Source organism: Paraphaeosphaeria sporulosa, assembly GCF_001642045.1.
Source record: "Paraphaeosphaeria sporulosa strain AP3s5-JAC2a unplaced genomic scaffold CC84scaffold_4, whole genome shotgun sequence".
NCBI classification, from domain to species: Eukaryota; Fungi; Ascomycota; class Dothideomycetes; order Pleosporales; family Didymosphaeriaceae; genus Paraphaeosphaeria; species Paraphaeosphaeria sporulosa.
In genome coordinates this window covers 1,769,543-1,792,112 of record NW_017253363.1, presented here as the reverse complement: position 1 = coordinate 1,792,112, position 22,570 = coordinate 1,769,543, and the positions used below count along the sequence as shown (strand labels likewise).

At 56.5% G+C, this 22,570-nt stretch overlaps 6 protein-coding genes across 6 annotated transcripts; 2 read left to right on the top strand and 4 right to left on the bottom strand.

Annotated features, from left to right (window-relative positions):
* Positions 1-90: 90 nt before the first annotated feature.
* On the bottom strand, positions 91-1,633 carry CC84DRAFT_1163438 (carbohydrate phosphatase). The gene has a single exon (XM_018178263.1). The coding sequence runs from the start codon at positions 1,504-1,506 to the stop codon at positions 397-399; it is 1,110 nt and encodes a 369-aa protein (XP_018037583.1). The 5' UTR covers positions 1,507-1,633; the 3' UTR covers positions 91-396.
* A 3,201-nt stretch (positions 1,634-4,834) lies between these two features.
* On the top strand, positions 4,835-5,299 carry CC84DRAFT_1216208 (uncharacterized protein; the record flags this gene model as incomplete). The annotated part of the gene is made up of 1 exon (XM_018182782.1): positions 4,835-5,299. The coding sequence occupies one exon, from the start codon at positions 4,835-4,837 to the stop codon at positions 5,297-5,299; it is 465 nt and encodes a 154-aa protein (XP_018037582.1).
* A 918-nt stretch (positions 5,300-6,217) lies between these two features.
* Positions 6,218-7,914, top strand: CC84DRAFT_1175066 (uncharacterized protein; the record flags this gene model as incomplete). Its single annotated transcript, XM_018180128.1, has 4 exons — positions 6,218-6,427; positions 6,478-7,082; positions 7,241-7,428; positions 7,574-7,914. The coding sequence occupies 4 exons, from the start codon at positions 6,218-6,220 to the stop codon at positions 7,912-7,914; spliced, it is 1,344 nt and encodes a 447-aa protein (XP_018037581.1).
* Positions 7,915-9,275: 1,361 nt separating this feature from the next.
* CC84DRAFT_1175065 (uncharacterized protein) lies at positions 9,276-10,729 on the bottom strand (the record flags this gene model as incomplete). Its single annotated transcript, XM_018180127.1, has 3 exons — positions 9,276-9,853; positions 10,023-10,078; positions 10,485-10,729. 3 exons carry the CDS (start codon positions 10,727-10,729, stop codon positions 9,276-9,278), a joined length of 879 nt encoding a protein of 292 aa, XP_018037580.1.
* Positions 10,730-11,557: 828 nt separating this feature from the next.
* Positions 11,558-12,352, bottom strand: CC84DRAFT_1163435 (uncharacterized protein). The gene is made up of 2 exons (XM_018178262.1): positions 11,863-12,352; positions 11,558-11,807 (listed from the first exon to the last, which is right to left on the bottom strand). Exon 1 carries the CDS (start codon positions 12,259-12,261, stop codon positions 11,863-11,865), a length of 399 nt encoding a protein of 132 aa, XP_018037579.1. The 5' UTR covers positions 12,262-12,352; the 3' UTR covers positions 11,558-11,807.
* A 1,753-nt stretch (positions 12,353-14,105) lies between these two features.
* On the bottom strand, positions 14,106-17,537 carry CC84DRAFT_644542 (AIP3-domain-containing protein). The gene is made up of 2 exons (XM_018186995.1): positions 17,362-17,537; positions 14,106-17,311 (listed from the first exon to the last, which is right to left on the bottom strand). The coding sequence occupies exons 1-2, from the start codon at positions 17,399-17,401 to the stop codon at positions 14,427-14,429; spliced, it is 2,925 nt and encodes a 974-aa protein (XP_018037578.1). The 5' UTR covers positions 17,402-17,537; the 3' UTR covers positions 14,106-14,426.
* Positions 17,538-22,570: the final 5,033 nt, after the last annotated feature.

The following is a 22,570-nucleotide window of genomic DNA, read 5'->3' as shown; positions in this document are numbered from 1 at the left end:
AATGATGAACTGATGGTCAACTTCGTCAGTTGTGAAGGCGGTTCACAGGGATTCCGGCGGCTAGAAGCAGCATCTATGCGGAACGATACCGCATGTTTGCGTTTCATCTAATTACCAAGTTACACAACTCGGTTGCGGCTGATATCTACTGGGATCTGGTGAGCATGACATGACATCGGAGGGCCTGTCACGAGTATGCACGACGCCGAAATGGCTCAATTCCTCGTGGACATGCTCGTCCCGCTCCTTTACCCCACATTCTTTCCGTCTTATGCGCATGAGTTGTGCAATCCGCCGGGGAGGCTCTGTTACACAGTCATCAGGCTCGCCTTGCACCACATCCACGGCCCAAGGCAAAACGTCGGCCTACCTATCCTGGGTATGACAGATTCCAAGCTAGGTCCTCCGAGCTAGCACAGCCTTTACAGCCTCGTTCACCTTTTCGAAGACTCCAGGCTGCGTGGCGATCATGCCATAATTGTTGTCGCCCAATATGCGCCTCCCATGAGAGAAATCTATAGATCCCCCATCAATGTCCTGAATGATGCCCCCTACTTCCTGAAACAGAAGCTGCCCGCCAGCATGATCCCAGACATGCGTGTACCTGGCCTTGTCTAGAGGCAATCGCAGCATAACATCTGTTGCACCCAGCGTCAGGGCAATATACTTCATCTGTTGGCTCCAGATGACTGTGCCAGGCCACTTCGCACCAACTTCTTCGGCGACAGCCTTGTGCTCGGCCTGTGACAGGGACGTCGAGCCGAGTGCGCTTTCGATCAAGTCTAGGTCTTTGATTTCCTTGCCGCCAGTGCTTGACCGGACTTCGATCTTGCAGGGCTCTCCGAGGCCGTCGCTAAGCATAGTTCGGACGGACGTGCCCTCGCCCCGGATGGCAGAAAGGATGACCCCGAAGCCGGACTCGTCCACAAGCTCCTCATGCACTTTGACATTGACCGGATTCTGAGGGTTCACACGTAGGTTGGGGCACCCAATTGCAGTCACCTGCTGCACGCCGTCCACGAGCAAACACAGACAGACTGCATACTGATTCCCCGTCATAAACGTCGCGGTGCCATCCACGGGGTCCATGACCCAGACGCGCCCCTTCAACTGCGCGTTAGTGCCGCGGTCAATAACATCCAGCATCTCCTCCTTTGTGGCGGGAAACACCAGACGCGCATGAGCGTTCTCGCGCTGCTGCACGTCGCTGAATTGGGCCTGTTGCACGAGCTGCCAAACGCGTTCTGCGAGGCCTTCATTCTTCCTGAGCTGATCGGCGCTCTCTTCGCCAAGAAAGGCGTCGGCTGGGTACACAGCGTGCAGGGCGGAGATGATGAGGGCTTGGGCCGCAAAGTCGGCGATGGTGACGGGTGAGTCGTCGGCTTTCGTCTCGGCTGAGACGCTGTTTTTCAGGGACCGCAGCACCGACTTCGTGAGGACCGACGCGGCATGCACCACGCGCAATGCATGCGCAAGCTCTTCACGGTACGGCGTGTCTGCAGACATTGCGAGTTTGGCGGCTGGCGCGGGGCGAGCAGAGATGGAAGCGTGTTAGCTGGTATCGTGACCTTGAGCTAGGGTTCTCAATTGATGCAGTTGGTGTGAGGTGACTTTTTGGTTTGCATCGGTAACCGAGCTTTGGTGTTGAAGCCATTGTCGGAGCGGGAAGGCCCGACCCTGATGCACCTGCCAGCAGTTCATTCTCCACATCTCTCCGAGCGACGAGTGCTGTGGGACATCACCACACCTTGTCGGCGGAGAGCCTGTTTTATGATGCTGCCATGGGATGTCGGAGTCCGAGTGGAGTCTACTTGCACCAAGGGCGTCTCCGCATCCAACACTGGCGGAGGATACTCATTTGTCGCCATCACCCGTGGCGAATCAGACCGACAACACAAAGTTACCGAGCGATCCCGTCGTCAACGGGCCGACTCGGGAGACAGACAAAAGCAATGGAGCTGCCTCGCCTCAGGCTGGCCCGAGCACAGTTCACGATTGATTGCCCATGTTACACGGCATCGCCAAAGCCTCCGGGCGCTTGCATTCACGGCGGAGGACTGCGGCGCGGGCGCATATGTGCTATTGTTCAATATCCAAGCCGTGCTCGACGACCCCTTTGCAGTAAGAAGGCACTGTAGAGGCATACTGCGGGCGGCACGCAACACAGCCCCAGTATTGAACATTCCGCGTTGCTATGGGGTCTTCCAAGTCGTGCTTACGACTCTTTCCCCGCACCATGGAAGCTCGTCCTCGGAATACGGCATCGCGACATCCCGCACGGATCGCAGTTACGAGAGGCTCCTCCAATCCTTGAGGTTCCTCTGCGTGCACTATATTAATTGAAGCGTGTATGCATGTTTGAAGCATGCAAGATGCTGTCGCTGTGGGATAGCACTGTATCCCGCTCCTCTGGATAGTGCTACGATATCAGCGCTAATTCGGACACGGGCTCAAGAACGAGGCTGGCCTGAGGTTTCGCAAAGATTGTTTGTCGACGCTCTGTCCTCCTGCTGGCGCTGGCCTCCGCATAGGGGCGAGATGTAAATGTGGGGAAGGCAAGCCTCCGGACCCCATTATTGATATGCTCCGCCCTTCATTGGCCCACGACTCGCGCAGGACATAACAAGTCTCTAGGCGTCACACAACGACTCCTCTGGTGCGTCTACGGTGCAATCAGCGTACTAGACGGCAGTCTCCGCAAAAGAGGGGTAGGCAGCACGCTGAGATAAGGCATATTGCACGTCATGTTCCTGCGCATCCAAGGCCAGTTCTAGCTCTCCACCACAGCTGCTGGGAACTCTGGAAAAGGCAGCGTGGGGGTCAGCAATGAGTGGTCTGTGCCACCGTGCAGGAAGAGTCCGACTGCCATTCGCCAGCGATATGCAAGTCACTTGAGGGGCGTCCTTCCCCAGAGCAACCTGCAGCATTGGCATGGGCTGCGACTATAGCGAGCTGGCATGCTCTCATTTCGCTTGTTCGATGCAGAATCGCGTCTTGCGCCAGAATCCACCGTATCCACCACAGCGCTCGGCCCTGGGCGATACGGGAACGAACAGTGGTTCTGTGCGCTGCCAATAGTTGCTCGGGCCAGCTGCAAAAAGAGGTCGCTTGCCAGGCTCCAGATTTGATGTCGTCTGTCCCGAAAGAGGGAACAGCTCGGCTGGAGAGCTGCTGGGTCCGAAGCGAGCCACTGAGCGCGTCCGTATGCTATGCATTCACTCTTGCAACTCGAGGGGGACCGACTGCAAGTGCCTCTTCGGTGCAGAGATACCCAGTAGCCACGCTATATGTTGCTCTGTTGACTGATAGCACGAAAGGAGACAGCTACGATCGCCACGGGTGCCGCGGGTATCTGGTATATGATAGCTCGCGAATAACACGCAAATAACACCCGCACGCCGGATGGCGTATGGAGACGGCCGTGGAGCTAGATAACGTCGCTTGTGGTGCACGATACAGTTCGCGGCCTTGCTGGTTCGGGTTACGACAGTCATGTGGGCCTGGTGAGGGTGTTCGCGAAGATACCTTCTGGTGATGCATGACACTAAGCGCACGAGGCGGGAACCGCGCATCACTCAGCAGAGCGCACCGCGCCTGATGATGATGATGGGAATGTGTCTTTTGGCGTTAGTCTGGTGAGAGTCGGACTTGGTACGTACCCTTTTGGCGCAGCTGCAGGGCTGACACCGTGTAGCACAGTACAGTAATCAGAGCGCGAGCCCCTGCGCTCAGCGCTTGGTGGCATGGCGTGGGCAGTGTACGGCGATTGGCCTCAGGAATGGGGCAGCGGTGGCGACGCTCTTCTCGGTGGAGCGTTGCCTGGTGGTCGCATTGCGTGTGTGGTTTGGCTGCCCACTCAGCTGTCTCTTCTCGGACACGGCAGCAGCGGGGCCTTTGGAATTGCGCAAGTGCAAGCTATCGGTTTGGTGCTCATGACCGATGAAACCAATGCCTTGCTCCCTTTCTCGTTCGGGTCACTCGCCATGGCAGCTAGGCTCGTACCTACATTGGCCATGGTGTCATCTGCAATTGTGTCCGGCGCAGGGCAGGCCTGGTGACTAGTGGCGCGCTTCCTGCTTCCCTCCTGGACATCTTGTCACGATGGGCAAGGCGTGAGGCCGCGCAGCTGGCGGGGCCTGTCCTGTGTCACAAGGAAAGTCTCCTCGTCGTCGATCGGCTGATGCTGCCATGACGGTCCCCCCACGGCGCGCTGGGCAACATTCTGCCGCCCGTCTGCACGGTGCATCGCAGTCGCAGTCGCAGTCGCAGCCACTCTGCGGGCGAATGGGCAGCCAGCACTTGGCGGCCTCCCGGTGGGCAGACCAAGAGCAGCGCGGGCGGCAGGCGAAGGGCTGGCGCTGGCTCGTTCACCGGCAGCGAGCGCGCGTTCGACAGACTGCACGCTGCACAGCGATGCGTCTGTTGGAGAGCGTAGCGCGGGTACAGCAAAAGGCGGCGCTCGGGGCACCCTGCGCTCCAGTGCGGAGATCCTGGCACACCTGCATCCTGCTCGAACAGGGCCTGTCCTGGTCCTCGCACTGATAGGCCCACTTCCAGCTCTGTGTGCCTGAGGGTCCGGCATAAAACTATCTCCATCGCCCGCTCCCGTTCTCCACCGAGCGACACTTCATCCGTGCATCCTCCCGCTGAGCTCTTTATATGCTCTGACTCCTGCTTAAAATCTCTCATCCACACCCGGAACAGTCACCGTCAACCCACATTCAATCTCACCCAAGCGCCCTGCCGCCTGACCACAGCCTGCCAGCCGCCGTATAAGTACAGCCGGCCTCTGCGTTAATCACGCAACCACCTCAGCACCTCACAAATCTCACAAATGGCTTCCAACATGGAGTGGTCTCCCGACTTCTGCCTCTCCTGCGACCGGCAAATAGCTGAGGGCGGCGCCTACTGCTCGCAAGCATGCCGTCTAGCAGACCTCGAGAAGGCCAAATCCCCCTCACAGCTGTCGTCGTCAGCCTCGTCGACGGGCTCGTCGACAAACGGCTTCTACCTTCCGCCCGCCGTCAACTTTTCCGCGTATAAGACACCCTCACCTTCCCGCGGCTTCGATACATACCACTATTACCCCACCAACAACGGCTCATATTTTGCTCCCGCAGCGTCAGCGTCCCAATCGTCACAGCAGCAACGCAGCCTCACGCCCTCGTCGTCAAGGTCCTCACTGGCGTCCGCCCACTCGCAGACGACGACGGGCATCTCCGCACAGGCGGCGAGCCAGCTGAACTACTACGCCCGCAACTTCGACCAGGTCCGCGAGATCAAGAGGAGGATGACCTAAGCGGGACCGTCAATTCACTCTACGCTCGCACGACTTTCTCCTATCTACTCATCTCTCACGACAACGAACTCTACTCACCCTTCTCTGGACGGCGACCTACCTCACGGTGATCCCTCCAACTAAACTCTGCATATCCATCTTCCCTCATTTCACTGTTACGACTCGGCATATCCACATCGGCGCCTGAACTACGCTGGAACCCGGCATTTCCTGCTTTTTACTCTCGGCGTTCTGCGACAGACCTCAGCACATCGGCCACGGCCATGTATGCAGCACAGCATCACCAAACATGACTGTTTCCCTTTGGGTGCGGCGTTTGCGTTTCTCATTTGTTCATCTATCAATCTGCATACCCACGCAGTGTACCAAAAGCATTATTCCCGGTGTCACCTTTTTTCAATTTTCAATCTCTTTGTTTGCGGCGGCTCGCGGCCCTTTTCTCGGCGCGCAATGTGCAAGTGCAATGCAAGGCAAATAGGAGGATAGTATGGAGTTGTCTGGCCTCTGTGTTATTAAGCGTGTGGGATAGTGCGTCCGAGTCTCAGGGTCTCGTCCGGCGGTGCGGTGGCTGTATGTAAACGACGCTTCGTGGGCCGGTCTGCGGGCGACGGACAGCACTCCGACACGGCGCAATGGACTCGACTGACTGCTTGAAATTTTCCTTCTGTCTAGTTTGTACGGATGGATGGGGTTGACGGGTCGGTCAACAAGCGACGGCGTTGTCCCCTACTTTCCATATGCACTCCATACCCCATACCTAGCCCGCCCCTCAGGTAGTCTTCTTCGCCACGGCGGAAATTCAAGGCCCGGCCATGACTGTAGTCATGGCAAACCACCACGTCTAGCTCCTCGATCGTCTGCGCTCTCGTGACACAGTGACGTGCGTATTACGGCACTGCGCGACCCCGAAGCCTCCGCATGTCATGGTGTCAAACGGTAGTGTTTGCACGGCGGATTCACGATTCGAAACGGCCTCGTACACTACGCTGGGCGTGGGAAGGGGCCCGCGAAAGGTCTTCCGCTCCCCTGCCGTCCGCAGCTAATCTATGCAGGTGTCGCAATGGCGATAACGCAGGCAATCTTGACGCACTTCAGGGTGCCCGTGTCGCAGGGCCCAGGCCCGCAGACGTTTGCGAGGGCGGGCGCTCGCGCAAAGGCGTCAACTGTGGCGTCTCCAGACTGCTCTGCTGCGACGCTCGCTACCCAAAGGGGCCAAATCTGGCGCACGCACCGGTGCGGCGCAGGGCGTCAGACCCTTCTTCTGGCTGGGTGTTGAGCCGAGCGCAGAGTTTTCAGCAGCGTCTGGCCCTCAACGGTCAAGCAGGGCGCGAGGTGGTGTGGTGAGGGCGGCATGCAAGACATTGGGGGGCAAATTGTGGTCGCAGCAGACTGATAGGCAACTGCTCAACGGAAACGAGGGCGCATCAGTGACTGCGACCGACGCCGGCTGCATGGCCCGCCGCCAGCAAACGGGAGCCCTCTACGGCGGGCTCGTGGTGCAGCACGCCCCTGTGCGCGTTCGTCTTTGCTGCTGCGCCTGCGCTCTGCTGCATTGGCTGCGTGCGCTCTCGTGCAGCGTGTGCGACGCCATGAGAGAGGCCATTCGTCGTCGAGTGCATGGGCTCCAGAAGAATCCTTCGCGACCCATGGCCTTCCCCGCACCAGAGAACGGGCCGAAACGAATGACGAGGGGCCGCGGAGCAGGGTGCAAGCAAGCGACCGCCCGATGCACACAAGCAGCAGAAGCAACGCACGCGCGGTGCCTCTCGACACTGCGGCATTTGTGAGGGGATCGTCGCGACGTTGCTGGTGATGCTCGCTGATGCTCGCCCGCCACAACACCACGTTTCGCGTCCCCACACGGTGGCGTGTATCGTGGCCGCTGGGCGACTGCGCATCCCTGGGTCGCAGCGGAAGAGTTTTCTGTGACTCTGATGCCAGGTCAGACAGCTCCACCGCGTCGCCAGCATCATGCCCGGCTTCGTCCGCAATTAGAGCAGCTGGTGACAGCACGCCAGCGTCGCTTAGCTCAGCATGGGCCCTCGGAGCTCGCGGTCGGAGACGTATCGAGCTCCGCGAGCACACCCGACTCACACAAGCAGCCCAGCTCGGAACCCGACCAAGGCATGGTACCAGAGGCCACCACGTCCAAGCCTGATTCCATCAGGTCACCCCTTGGCGCCGGACTCGACGCCAAGTGCTGTGCGACAAAGCACCGGCAACTTGATCACAATCGTCTCCACGCACCTCTGGCCATGCTGGCGTGATGCGCAGCGCGTCTGGTGCAAAGTGAGGTGCTCAGTCCGCTGGCACGGCATTTGGACGACTGGTCTCTCCGAGATCGCGCCATCAGAGACGCTGACAGCGATCCGCAGGCGGTCCGCTCCACAGAGAATAGGGGACAAGAAGGGCCGACGAGCGGGTCTGCCCGTCACTTGCCATTCCACTTGCAATTCAACCCGGGCCAGGGTCCGCTACTCACGGCTGGTGCCCAGCACACGTGTTCGTGCTTCACACCGGACCTGGGACATCGACCACAATCTCCAGCGTTGGCGTCACTGTCTGCGAGCACCGTGGCACGAGAAAATTTTCACGGAACACGTCAGAGGCGTTGAGGCTCTGCACGCTCTGTGCGGCTGCACGGATCCTTCTTCAGCTGAGTCAATCTTCAGCACTGGCCGAGCGTTGCGGGCGCCCGTATGGGGCAATTCGCGCTCCGGTCGCGCTTCATCCTTCTTCTAAAAACGTGTGTGGATCCAACATGCGCTTGTCCGATGCATCAGCTTTGCATGCTAAGCGATCGGGGCATCGGCTGTGTTGTTTGCAACAAGGGACCCCCTTCCCGCCCATATGCATTGAAGCAACTGGTACCGCCATGGCGGTGCCGTTGCCATTGAGCGTGCACCTTGCTGCCTGCAGTGTGCTGATCCTCTCCGGAGCATGCCATGTGCAACGAGCATCACTATCGAACCGTGCCGGCTGTACAGGAGCAGCAATTGGGAAGCGGCTGGCAATATAACATCATTGTAATGCTCTTGTACATTATCGGAGCATTGTATCGTCATCGGCGGTCGAGAGCCCCTAGATGGCCTAGTCGGCGCCATTCTATTGGCCAGTTCTCGATCCTCCCGTCCGATCGATGCTCCCGCAGGCTGCAGGAACGGAAACGTCAGGTCGTAGGAATTGCTTCTTCAGCGATCGGACCGTGTGCCGGATCGCCAGGTTTCGACCCTTTGTAGAGAATGACAGTGGCTCAATGTGACTCGATAACATGCGCAGAGACCCGAGGACGTGCGGATTGACAGGTGTGGCAGGAGGTAAGTGCTGGCCTAACAGGGTCTGTGTTGGCATTACACTTCGAAGTCGTTCGCTTCTTGGCTGGTTACTGGTAGTTCTTGGGGGCTGAGTATTGATTCGGGCAGAGTCATCACAATGCATGGGTTTGGTTTGTTATTTGACGCGAAGGAAGTCGATGGCGAAGCGAGAGAGGCAGATCTGACTGGTGGATGTCAGATCGCAGAGGAAAGCACGAGTCAACACAAGTGGCTTCCCTCAATTCGGGCACGTACGAGGCAAGCATGACAAGGGGCAAGCGCAAAATGCCTGCAGATATTGGTGGCTGGAGGAAGAGACGGCTCTGTCCTCTTCTGAGCTATCCTTTGCGACAGATATGAGCGGTACAGATATGATCATCACACATACCGCGTGAAAGGCACGGAATGAGGTTCCCGCAATGCCAAAGACATTGACAACTAACAAATGATCTAGGCGAACGACTCGAGTCCTCGTTCCATCCTGTCATGTTTACACACGGCCGTCGTCCAACGATCAATCAGCCTCGTGGCTGAAACACCGCGTAGATTTCCATCCGACGGGTAGCATGTCCGATTCCACGCCTGGACAGATGATTTTACTGCACATCCACATTAGCCTTTCCGTACTGCCACAGCATGATACTGGCCGAAAGGATCGACACTTACTTCTTGAACACAAGCGGGAGCCCCTCCGGATTATCCAAAGGCATGCCTGTCTGGTCCGCGCAGTCGTCTGAATGGAAGACCATGCAGTGTCCCCCTCTATCGGGGCCGATCACGTAGATGGAGCTGTCGGGCGCCCTCTCGGTTCCGACTACTTTCTGCAACAAATCGTCTTTCTTGACGCACTTCGTTCCTTGCTCGGCGCTGTACCACTCGCCATGGTAAGATACGTGGAGACCGTCTTTGCCGATCTGAGCCTCTATGTATACGCCGCCAGGCTCGCCGGTGTCGGGGCAGGTTCGGGCGTTGTGAGGCTCCGCGCTAGGACTCCTCCACCTCCGCTGGACTGTGCCCGACAGAGAGACAAAGGTGAGGCTCGAGCCAAGGATGATGTAGGTGAGGGCGCGCATCGTAGTGCTCGTGGTGTGGTATGTATGAGCTGGGAGATTATGTTGAACTGACGTATCGCGCTCGTAGGTGGACTTGGAGAGTATTGTGGTGTGGATGCATCGGACGCGGTGCGCTTGCCGGTATTTGTAGGTGGCCACGTATTGGAAGTGCTGGCGCTGGTTGAATGCTGGAGGAGAGAAGTCGATGAGGACATATTAGGTGAAGTGTACAAGAATATCACAGAAACATGCCTGCCGCCAGCTGACAGCTCAAAAATAGACCTGCATAGGTTAAACGTAGTGAAGGTGGCGTGGGTTGAAGGATGGACACTGTGGCTAAGCTATGCCTTTACACACTGTTAATGATAATTGTGACTCTTTGTTCATATACCAGTCCACAGGTCGATGAGTGACTAACTTAAACAAAGCAAACAAAGACTACACAGCGTTGCTGATAGACAAGTCTCTGGCCGAGATCGAGCCTCAACTCAGACACGTGTCATATTCCTTCTAGCCATTCACTATACCATCAATTCACCTCTGGGCCATGGCTAGAACACCTCATGGATTTCCAGTCGGACAACATCTCGCTACCCACGCCTGGCCAAATAATTTTACTAACATATTAGTTTTCAATTTCTTCAGACTTCAGCGCCATCATCTTTGTACTTACTTCTTATGCTTGAGCCCGACATAATTCGGATCCAGGAGATCCATGCCCGATTTTTGGCCACAGTCCTCTGAATGGAAGACCATGCAATGGCCCCCTGCGTCGGGCCCAATCAGGGTGATAGGGTTGTGTTTTGTGATGTAACTTACCGTTCGTTGACTTCTCTCAACAAGTCTACTTTCAAGATGCAGGACGTGGCCTCGCTTGCGTTTCGCCATTTCCCCTTCGTCTTGCCGTGACCCGTCGTTTCTATGTATACGCCGCCAGGCTCGCCAGTCCCTGGACAGTCGGTGCTCCATGCAAAAGGACTGCTCGGGAGATTAGATCGGATGGCGAGGGAGTGGGAGAGACCAACCAAGCCTGAGAGGGAAAGGGCGCAGACAAGCAATCGCATCGTGTTTAGTGGGCGGTATCAGTGGGTAAATTTTGGTGCAAACTGGAGCCGGTCAGATCTGAATAATTGTGTGCGTTGGCGTTGCTGTATTCGACGATTGGAGGTCGAGGTTGTGCTGTAATAAAACTTGATATGCGTTATACGGCGCTGCTTATAGAACTGCTGGTGTCAAGTGAAGGTCGCGGGTACATTGTGTTGCAGGGCGGAGTAATTCCATGTTACAGGACTGTTTTCTGAGAATAGACAGAGCCCTCACTCCCCCTTTGTTCCTCGGTGGCTAAACGTACTTGAAGTCTCAAGTCACCGTATATTCTTGGAATTTTGACGAAAATCATCATAACCCTTCCTTCAACATTTAAACTGTCTCTTTTCAATGTCTCAACAAACTTTACATTCACGCCTTTGCGCTTGCACGTATTACAGCCACGCTCACTGAAGTCTCCATGATAGCTGGAGTACAGCTGTGGTGGGACTAGCGTGCGAGCTTGAAGTCAATCAGGTCACAGATCAGAGCATGAAGCCGAGTACGTGCAGTGAAGAAATAAAATTCAATCACATGTTCGAAATACTTTCAAGATTACTCTCTTCCACCATGCTTCAAGTCACACACGAAGCGCCAGCTGACGAGATCAGTCGAGCCCTTTACTACCGCTACAGCATAGTCACTTCTGCCATATCCATATTGATATAGACTTCGTCGACGACTAGATGGGTGATTATGAGTCGAGGTTTTGCACAAGGAGAAGAAAGGTTGAAAGTCACCGCGAAGTCCAACCCGAAGCCGCAACAGGCCGGGCGATAAGAAGACACGAGCCACAAAAGCGCGTGGTGGACGAATGATTGCATTCAAAGCCAAATTGAAACCAGTCATGTTTCCATAGCATAACATCTTGAGATCCAAATACTAAAGCCAAGCATGGTAGCCCAACAAAACGTATCATCCTATTCTATGTTGTGTTCTTGACTCACTCAAGGCATATTACGGAAACACTTCATAGAGACTATGCCGTGCTTACCGGCAGCCTGCCACAAATTGGCCGGAATCATGTCCTGCCCCACCCCAGGGCAGATGATTTTACTGAATTTCCGATTAGCACGCCACTTTTACACTCGCTCACACCATTCAACTTAACTTACTCGGGGTATTTTAATTCCCAGTTTTTGGGGTTCGGCAGCTTCATGGCTTCCCCGGTGCAGTCGTTCGACTCATACAACTGGCAGTATCCGCCGGCGATGGGACTGATGTTGGTGATGCGTTGGGACTTCTTCTGACTGCCCGCCAGATCATCCAGGATTGTGTCCATCTTCAGACATGTGCTCTCGCCAGAAGCTTCGCTCGCGGTGTATGTTCTATTACTGTTCACTTCAGGATACCACGGTCCTTGTCCGGGTTCAACGGTGTTGATGAAGAAGCCTCCGGCTTCTCCGCTGCGACATTCTTCACGCGAAGTCAGGCCGCCGTTCTGGACAGCGCGAGCCTGAGCTAAGCCGACGATGATCGAAGAGGCAAGTAAGTAGAGTTTGGTGTACATGTTGTGTGGTCGTTGTGTACTGGATAGTTTCGAAGGTTGAAGGCGTGGTAGAGTCGGGGGAGCTGATAGATATACAGTAGGTGTCAACAGTTGACAGGTTGTTATCAAAGAAAGCCTTGTGACCAAAGCATGGGTTATGACTGGACTACAGGAGGCTTTCTGGACAGATAAAGGTATGCAGCAAAAGAGTCATCGTGCTGGGCGGACTACTTATACTGGTGCGGCAACGTCATATTACCATAAGTGAAGTTGTTAAAGACAGATGGTCCCACCGCGCCGCAGTGGCATTGCGTTTCACGTATCAGCTCGCCGCCCAAGCATGCAGAGCTCGAACTTCGACCTCTTCGCTTGACCACGCAAAACTCTTGAATATATTTTCATAACAGTTTTGTGTTGTGTTGTGACTTGGAAGCAAAAAGTTTGACTGCAACCTCGGAGAGGCAAATCTCGTAGAGTCACTGCATCAAAGACACGGTATTTCGTGCGCGACGAACAACGTTTCCGTAGCACAGACCTGTCTGGCTGGGCTTCAATCTTTGTCAGGCACATTACATACTTTTTACTTTCACTATCCAACCAAGTTGTCTGGCCCAGCCTTGGTAGTGAGAACTTCAAGCACACTTTCATATTTGCTTCCAATGTCGATGCAAGCACTTCTCAGCTTTTGCGAAAGTCAAGAATCCCATCGACGGATACTGTGGCGCCTGAGATGCCCAGTATCACACCATAGACGTGCCCAAATCTCGTCATCTGACCTCATCTCCCGCGGGCGTTGCCCAACGGCACGTGCAATCCAAGCTTGAAACTCGATCCCAATACTCGACACCGTGCCACGTACCTCGTTCACGCAAAGAACACATTTACCGCACGCTTTTGCCGCGCTAGGATAAGGCACGGCACAGCACCAGTGGCAACCACGTCTCAACCTTCCTGCATGAAAGCAACAGCGTCCTCCAACAGGATCTTGCACAAGAGGTTGTTACTCAAGGAGAGACTCTTCATGTGGTGTACCCACGGTACAGAAGTTTGTCATAGTCCAAGTTGATATTTATCGCTCGCAGATGTGCGTGGACATCGCATCAGCAAAGCAATTCTCACGCGCCGCGAACACCGAGTCACCCTGCGCTTCACCACGCTCATCATACCACTATACACGCATGTGAACCACGCCCCCATATCCGATTCCAATGCATGCCATGTACATTCTAGTCCAGTAAATTACCTCCCCTATCCCGGTATCCGTCCCTCAATCCCAACCCAGAACCCAGAGCACCCATCTTCCCAATATACAGAACCTCCGTCGATCACATGGAAAAATACCAGTCAACACGATTACCAACCTCCGTGCATAACTGCCGTTGAACAACGCCATGCAATAACGCTCGCAGACAAAATGGAACTACAATATGTATAGTATGCATCGCCAAACGCAAGCCACAATCTGAATGGCGACATTGATAAGAAAGGAAGATACAAAAGTACAGGAGACAACAAGGTGGATGATGCACGGGGAAGTATACACATCCAACACCAATCTCAGGCTCTATCAGGCAAAGGCTTTATCCTAAGTCAACACCTGACACGACGTTTCTACTCAGCGCCCTAGCAGCCCAGAAAACCAACTCGCAAGGTGCTTCGAGCTCGTGCTCGGCGTCCAGCTCAGCGCGCTGTCCGCCCTGCTACCGCTCTCAGGTGTCCGCGGACTGCCTCCCAGCAGCGGGACAGTCTTGCCTCGCGCACGGCTCGTCGACGGCGTGTGCGGGCTGGGTTGGCTCTGGTTCTGGTCCTCAGCCTGATCGCGGGGCCCAAAGACCACAGCGCGAGGCGTGTGGCGCTCGGGTGTGAACGTGTCTTCAGCTGACCTCGGGCGGGACGCTGAAGTGGACGCAGAGATATGCAGGGGCGCGGATGGTGTAGGGGTTGAGCGGGAGTTAGGTGCGGAGCTAGGCCGCGAAGTGTGCGGTGTGTCGGCTTCGAGACAATTTGGCGAGTCCACGAGGGGAATCGTCGCGCTCGGTTTCTCTTTTGATGGATCTGCGAGGACATGACTAGGTAGGCCGTGGAGAGACAAGCCAGTCTTCACCCAAGGACGGACCGTGAACGTGAGCTGAGGACAGTCTGGCGAGCACGAAATTAGCACGAACCAATTCTGTTCAGTGCGAAGATCATGCGGCACCACCTTCAGGGGTAGATGCCCGCTCTTCTTTTGCTTCTTGGTCCGCCTCCTCGGGTGCAACCTCTGCCTCTTTCTCTTCCGTGCCGTCGCCGTTCGTTGCAGCCGCGGCAGCCGCAGCAGCCTCTGCGGCTTGCTTCTCAGCCCTGGCTTGAGCTCGTGCGACTTGCAACTCTGCATTCTCCTTGCGAGCGCGCTCATCCTTTGCCTTGCGGAGGCGCTCCACTTCCTCGACTCCACCGCTCTTCTTGAGCTTGCCTTCGCTGACGAACTCGCCAAGCTCCTTCTTAAACTCTCCTCCATCGCGGTTGGCAAGTTCGCGTTGTCGGGCCTTCTCGGCGCGTTCGATAGCTTCCAGTCGGCTCTCGTGATTTGGCTGCAGAGCCTTGACCTCACCCAGCACACCATCTCGGGCCTGGCGGGGATCGACGGCCTTATCAAGAACGACAGCATGAAGCAGATTACGCCCAGATGCCGAGCGCGTACCTTGCCCCTTCCCGTCTTCAGTCTGCAAGTTCTGCTGCTTGGTTGCTTGCTCCACAAGCTCAAGAGTCTCGGCAGCTTTCTCAAGGTCATCTTGTAAGTCAGCGGCCAGATCTTCCTGCATAGAGAGAAGATCTCTTTCTTCGCAGACGGTCTGAAGTTCTTGTTCCCAGATCTTGGTCCACAGCGGCTTCTCTTTCGAAAGAAGCTCTTGCAGCCTCTTGAGGTCGGATGTGGCCTTGGAGAGATCCTTGGCCGCGATTTCGAGCTGACGAGGCAATGGCCTGACACCTCGAGTAACGACATCTTTCCGCAAGTCCTCGATCAGGTCCTGAATGTCATCGACGCGGGTAACCATCTTCTCCGAATCTTCTTGCAACGTCTTCTTGCCATCATTGATATACGCCCGACCAGTATCGCCTTCAAGAGTGGGCAATGATGCCTTGACAGCGGTAGACTTCACGGCGGCAGCTTTAGTTCGGATGGTAGACATGCTTGCTTCGATATCAGCCACCATAGACGAGTAAGTCTGTTTGACAACGGCGAGATCTCTACGCAGTGACTGTACTTCGCTAAGCTGGGCAGCGGACGAGAATGATACTTCAGAGGAGCCACCGGTCGGCATTGGTGAGCTAGGAGTTAGTAAGGCGGAAGCACGAGCTGAAGATAGTGTGGGAGCAGCAGCGATGCCCGCCAATTCCTTGGATGTCTGCTGTTGGCGTTCGGCAACGCGCTGGATAGCGGATTGCTGATCCTCAACAACGCTCTTGATGCTCTCCACGAGACGATTCAGACCGTTGAATTTGTCGTCGATATGATTCTTTACCTCGTCGAGCTGTTCGACGTTCAATACGAGGACTGATCTATCTTTGATGTCGTTCATGTCCTCGAGTTCATATCTCACGCCAGAGACGGGATCTTGTATATGAATTTCCGGGAGCTCGCCGTTACGATGCGTATCCCATGCAAACTTCTCAATGAAGGCAAGCTGCAATCTCCCGGGGTTTAGATCTGCGCCATCCGAGAAGACGTACTTTCGGATCTTGCTCTTATACTGCAAGAATATCGTGAGTTCCTTGCCAGCTTGCGGCGATTGCTCAGGTACGAATTGTTCAGGTTGTGGTGACGGGGACGGAGTTTTCATCCTGCGCGAGTTCATTCGAGCGGGGATGCTAGAAGGTTTTCGGGGCTCTTTGATTGGCGATTCCGAGGGTATGCCTGCGGGCTCTACCAAGGGGCCATTAAGCGTGGCTCCAAGCTCGGGAGTATCGCCTTCAGGATATGTGGAAGCACCAAGTTTGTCCTCGGGGGTCTTTGCCATAGGACTGTCGTCAGGAGCAGGTTCCTGTGATGGTTGGAAGCTCGGTGCAGAGCTCTGAGAGCTTTCCTCGGAGATGCGCCGGGGCACATCGTTGGGCTTCTCGAACTGAGTCTCAACAGCAGGTCGAACGTTTGACCGCTGGCGATTGTGGAGCACTGATCCCCTAACGCGAACCGCATTCATAGATTCCCGAACGTCCCTTCCTCGGTTCGGTATAGGAGAGTTTTGTACGGGCGGCATGGGTATCCCGTTCGTACCCAGGTGTTTCTGGATCTGGTACGCAGAAAACCGCCGCGAGGCCCGTCTTTCCAGTTCTCCACCTCGTTGTAGAGCTGCCAGGGCATCTTGCTGCTGTGGAGGTGGCGGCGGTGGAGGAGGGAAATTGGCAGGCCAATCTTGCTGATTACGGGGTTCAGGAGACTTTGGCATCGGATCTTCTGACGGGTACGGCGCAATCACAGGTATCTGTTGCGCGGTAGTGCTAGACATGGAGGAGTCGGTCGACAGTTGGCTGGCGTTGGTAGAGCGATTTGCTCTTGGATTCGAGGGCAATGCATCGTATTTGCTCGGCGAGGCTCTTCCAGGTACGGAAGATGACCGCGGAGGAAGGTCTGGGCCATCTGAAATCAAGTCGCTCTCTTGACGCGGTGGAAGACGTGTGCTGGCGGCGCGTGCCTGCTGAGGTTCCTCCACTTCTCCCACACTGCCGACGCTTCCCTGCCGAGGACTACCTCCATTCGCCGCACCATTCCGCTGGCGAAGACGCTGCTGCTTCTTCTTCAGGCCATGGAGCAGATTAATGATGATGTCTCGTATGCGAGGGAGGAAGTTGTCGAGGCTGGCCTGGGACGCTTCTTGGCTGAGTGTCTCCTCCAAGATGCCGCGCAGCAGTTCTGGGACGTTTCCAAGGTCTTGCGTGTCGACTCCAATAGCGTTGAACGCTCGGGAGGCGATGTTGAATTCATAGCCCAGACGTACGTACACGTCGGAGACCTCGCTCTCGGTGGCGGTTCCGCGGGACCATAGGGTGAGAGTTTCGAGCAGTTGCTTGGTTGCGACGAGCAGATGGGTGACTGAAAGAAGTCAGCCGCAATACGAAGCAGGCAGGATGGGTTCGAGTTACCTGACTTTTCGATCTGGCTAAGCTGCTGCTGGGGCTGCATTACGGGGGAGAGTTAGCTGTTGGAGTCCTGCAGCGTGCGGGTACGTGGCAGGAACGTCGGCGCAGTCGGGCGCATCGCAGGAGGACTCACGGTCTGTTGGGCGTTGCGCCGGGCATGTGCTCCGCGTGACGAGCCCTTACTCGAGCCCTGGGAAGGCGCATACTCGTCGCTGAGGGTCATGCTGGAGGCGGTTGGCGGCGGGTAGGGCAAGGCGATGGGGTCGCGCGAGGGAGGTCGTCTGCTCGCGGTGGACGAGGCGTGCGGCATGGGCGATGTGGCGTGCCGTGTTGGGAAGCATGGACGCGAGGGTGGTTGGTGAGGTGGATGTGAATGCCAAGCAGCGGGTGAATTTAGCGGGAGACCCCTACGCTCCAAGTCCCGGAAAGAGAGTTGCAGCACGCACGTCCGCTCTGCCCGGGGCCTGGAGGCCGTTTTGGGACGCCGTTTCACGCTGCTGCGTCATGCTTTGCCGCGCTGCCGAAGGAAGCTGGTGCGCGCCGCCAGAGAGAAAGGCGCGCCAGCGACGACGTGCTCGGAGAATATCTGCGCGGCGGCACTTGGGCACTGTAGCCTCGCTTGCTATTTCGGCGGCTGAAAGCGTAGGGATGTGAGGTTATGAAACGTTAGGTTGTTGCGCGGGTGCTTCAGCAGCTCGCGTGTTCTCGCGGGCAGCGGAAACGTCTGTTTGTTATTGTCGGGTCAGGGTACCCTCCGGCACTTTAGCACTCCAGGTCAATACGGCCATGCGGGAGATTTGTAGAACCAACTTGATCACTGACAGGATGTCACCAGCTGGCTGGTCTAGGGCACCTGGACCAGCGCGAACGCCTACCAAACGGGCTGGTGAAGCTAGCCATGCTAGTGTGCTGTGTAGGAAACATATCGGGCGGAGCGGCCCCAGGTGCGGACACGAACACTGCTCGTTTGCGTGACGGGCGACGCGGTGGCTACTAAGCAATTCAGCCCACAGTCAGCAGGGCTGTGCGGGCGATGCTCGTCATCCACGGGGCTGCAGCAATGTTTAGTGCTCTGTTGCAGCGGTGATGCACTTCCAAGGGGGGTCTACACAGTACGAGTCGGCCGCCCAGCGTTCACAAGCTGCGCGGACGCACCGATCCGAGCTTGTATGCAGTGTCCAGCTGCGCCCGCGCCTACAGAGCAGGCGAAAACGCACAATAGCTGGAGGCCAAAATCGCCTTCACCCGGGATTCCAGGCAGGAGCCATCTTCACTGAGCAAGCACGCACTGTGCGAGGCAGAAGCGTGGCGTGGTCTGCTAGCTTCCGAGCTCTACGTTTGTTGTGTATAGCTATCGCGAACTCCTCAATTGCCCCGCTAGCCTCCTCACTTCCATAAACGTCTTCCACCGCCGCGCGCGATCCACGCCCCTGCTGCAGCACGCAATTGCTTCTCGCGCTCTCATCGCCGCCACGAGTGCTTGGCCTAGCTCCGCTCCCGCTCCGCCGCGTCGCATCAGTCTTGGGGGCCGTGCCGTTTCACTACTGGGCGATCCACGCACTACAGAAGCCTCCGCCATTTCGAAAGCGCCAAGGACCGCGCCTTCCCCTACAACTGCAACTCACATCACCCGTGCTTTGTACACACACCCTCTCCTCGCCCGCCCAGCAGCCCGACCGCGTCCATCGCACGCAGGCACTCGGCGTCTCGACTCTCCCGCCGCCGCCCCTCTTTGCATTGGGCCATCCGCGTTGCCTCGCGCCTTCTGACCCTGTCCGGAGAGAGAGGCACGCCCTCACGCCAGCACGCCCATGTCCAGCACCGCCGCGGCCACGTCCCCCAACGCCGCCCATGTCAACGGTCCTCTGAACCCCGCAAACTCAAATCCCTCCGCAAGCCGAGCACAACTGAAGATGAGCACCGCCGCCAGAGGCCAGGACGGCGCGCGCAAGCAGGCTGGCAGTCCTGTTGATGCTGCGCAAAAGTAAGCTCCCCTTGTATTCACCCCCGACCGCGGACCCGCTGCGAGCTTTGTCCTGCTCCCCTTTTGCTTCCGCGCACCAGCGGGTCGTGCCGCTTCCCCAGCCACGCCTCGAGAGCTCGTTGGTTCACCACCGCGTCCAGCGGTACTTTCTCGTGCGACGTACAATCAGTCACATGGAGCCACGGTGCAACGCTCTCGTCCCGCACATAGAATACCCTCGCACTGCCGCTGTCCTCTTCGCCATTGCAACCCTCTGTTCTCCCATCTCAATCCCTGTACCCTGCTCGTGGACACGCCGCTGACTCGAGACCCCCCTTCTAGAAAACCCTCACAGCCCAGAGCATGGCAGGGTACCAACCCCATTACGCAACGCTCTGCCAACCAGAACACCAACGGCGTGGTCAACTCCCCTAGACCATCGCAACCCGCCTCCGCCCTCTCCGGCGAGTCCATCGCACCCATGAGACATCTCAATGACAGGATGATGTACCTGCTCGCGAATCTTTCGGTGGGTTTCACACAGGCGGCAATAGTGCCAGAGGCAGCAACTAACGTCGTGTATCCAGGGGCTTCCGGGTAACATCACACTGAAGAACGGCGAGAAGTACACCGGCGTGCTCTCGGGCACCAATCTTGATCCGACCGAGATGCGCTACGTTTTCAAGATGGTCAAGAAAGTCCAAGCAGCCAATGACACGCATGTGAACGGCAACAGCGAGCCTTCGGACGACTATATTGGCTCAGGCGATGACCATGTAATGATTTTCGACATGGGTGACGTAGCAGATTTCCACGTCAACGGCGTTGTCCTCGACAAGACACACTCCAAAGGTCAGAACGGTATGTGAACAACTGCCTATCAGCAAATAGCTACTAACTCTTGAACCAGGCGCATCTAGCTTCCGCACTGACACAGATATTTCTGGTAACATGGCCTTTCGGGAGAGGACTCTTCAGAAATGGGAGCCATCTACAGATGCCAGTGCAAATCTATCCCTTGATTCCTCGGGCCAATCGAGTGGCTGGGATCAGTTTGCGACCAACGAACGCCTTTTCGGCGTTCGAAGCGATTATGATGAGAATCTATACACCACTACCATCGATCGTAGCCACCCGCAATACGCTGAAAGGGCAGCACTTGCGGAGAAGAAGGCTCGGGAGATCGAGGGCAGCTCTGCACTGAATGCGCACGTCCGTGAAGAACGTAGCCAGAATGTGGCTGGCGGCGACAAAGATGTAGATGAAGAAGACTTGTACAGTGGAGTGTTCAGGCCCAGTGGACAGCCAAACAAGTATACCCCGCCCGCGCGTCGGCCTCCGTCCAGTCAGCCTACGATTTCTGGGGCTCCTGTTGATCCCGCCATCATATCATCTCAGCTGGCGCGCCCCGACTCGTCCGCTGCAAAATCAGCTCAACGAACGGCAAGCCCTGCAACTGAGAAGCCTGTCGTCGCTGAACCCCCAAAGGCTGCAGAGCTCAAGGTTGCTGAAGCACCTACTGCGCCCAAGGCAGAGCCCTCTAGCGGTTCAACATCCAAGGCAGAAACAACAGCCGTGCCTGCAACTAAGCCTGCCGCTGACCAGGCCCAAAAGCCGAGTACTACCCTGAAGCCTGCCACGGGTGGGGCTGCGCGTAGGCCTCAGAATGCGACAGCAAACGTCGAGCATGAAGTACTAGACTCGTTCAAGCAGTTCTCTGCTGCTGAGAAGCTGCGCATGTCCGAGCGTCAACGGAACATTCAGCGCGAGTCCAAGGCTGTGAAGCTTAACGATCTCAAGAAGTTCTCCCAAAACTTCAAGCTGAACACCCCTGTTCCTTCGGATCTCGTCCCTATCCTTGCCAAGGACGAGGCGAAACAGGCACAAATCGTTGAAAAGGCCCTAAAGACAGTGCAGGAAATCAAAGCGACTCCTCCCAAACCTGCGGCCGCTAGTGTTGATCCTAAATCAGTACCTCGACCTGCGAACGCCAAAGCTGATGCACCACAGCCAACGGCAAATACTTCCGTTGATCGCCAGCAAAATCAGAGGCCTCGACCAGGACAGGCGCCTTTTGGATCGGCGACGATGCGTGAGCGAACTGGACACAACCAGAACATGAACCAGATGGCGCCGCGTAACCACGGCATGTTAAGCACCCGCTTGCAGATGAACCAACAGCAGCACAAGCAACAAGGCAACATGCCATACAACGGCATCCCTCAGCCCATCCCAGTTCAAGATCCGCGCATACCCCCTCCCACTGGCCCATCAGCATCGCCGAGCGGTGTGCCAACGCCGACGTCAAGTGCAACCCCAAAGTTCAATGTTCGCGCGATGGAATTCAGGCCCACTGCAAATGCGTTCCAGCCTGGTGGGCAGCCGAGCAACCACTCGAGCCCCAGGCCAGACTCTGCCTCACGACAGGAGCCGCCACGCAAAGTGCAACTCACGAGCTTCTTCAGTGGCAAGCGTCCGACTGTGCAGCCACTGGATCTAGCCGAATCATTCAATCCCATCTTGCGTCTACGCAAGGAGTCCGCTGAGGACCCACAGAAAGCCCGCCAGTACGCCACCAACGGCGGCATCCAGCCCACGTACCACACTCCGCCTACTTGGGACTTCCCTACTGCGAACACCGACAAGGGTTACAAAGACATGTTTGAGCGCCCCGCAAGCCAGCCGCTATCTACTCCACACATGATTGGCAATGGTCCAGTACCTCACCAGCATCAACTGCCCCCACAATTCCAAGGACCTCAGGGTGTTCCTCAAGGTCAAACACCGCACCACACCCCTCGCCATCCGCCTGTCCAGCCACATCACGGACCAGGCCCACACCAGTTCGAGGCTCAACACATGCAATTCTCTCACTCTACTTCGTCGGTACACCCATCACCTCGTCCCATGCCGGGATATATGTACGGCTCTCAACCTCAGCCTATGCCAGGTTATCCGCAGCAAGTGCCTATGCAGCCCTACGGTATGAGCCCTGGTGTTCAGCACGTTCAGCTCAGGGCTGGGCACGGAGGTCCTCAATTCGTCACTCCTCCGGGCCCTGGCATGGGTGGACAGATGATGACGAACCAGCCCTCAAATGGACCGTACATGGGCATGCCGACCAACCCGCAGATGCAGATGTATCCAGGAGCTCCGCCTACTGGGTTCAACCAATATCCCGGCCAGATGCCCACAGGGCCCGGTGCCAACGGCTACCCCAATAGCCCAAGGGTAGGAGCTCCCATGATG

What these genes read in the sequence shown, in the direction of transcription:
- CC84DRAFT_644542 (XM_018186995.1), bottom strand. Translation starts at nt 17,401, where the DNA reads ATGCAGCCCCAGCAGCAGCTTAGCCAGATCGAAAAGTCAG. An exon ending in TAGCCAGATCGAAAAGTCAG is followed by an intron (nt 17,312 to 17,361) that starts GTAACTCGAACC and finishes GACTTCTTTCAG; the next exon opens with TCACCCATCTGCTCGTCGCA.
- CC84DRAFT_1163435 (XM_018178262.1), bottom strand. Translation starts at nt 12,261, where the DNA reads ATGTACACCAAACTCTACTTACTTGCCTCTTCGATCATCGTCGGCTTA.
- CC84DRAFT_1163438 (XM_018178263.1), bottom strand. Translation starts at nt 1,506, where the DNA reads ATGTCTGCAGACACGCCGTACCGTGAAGAGCTTGCGCATGCATTGCGC.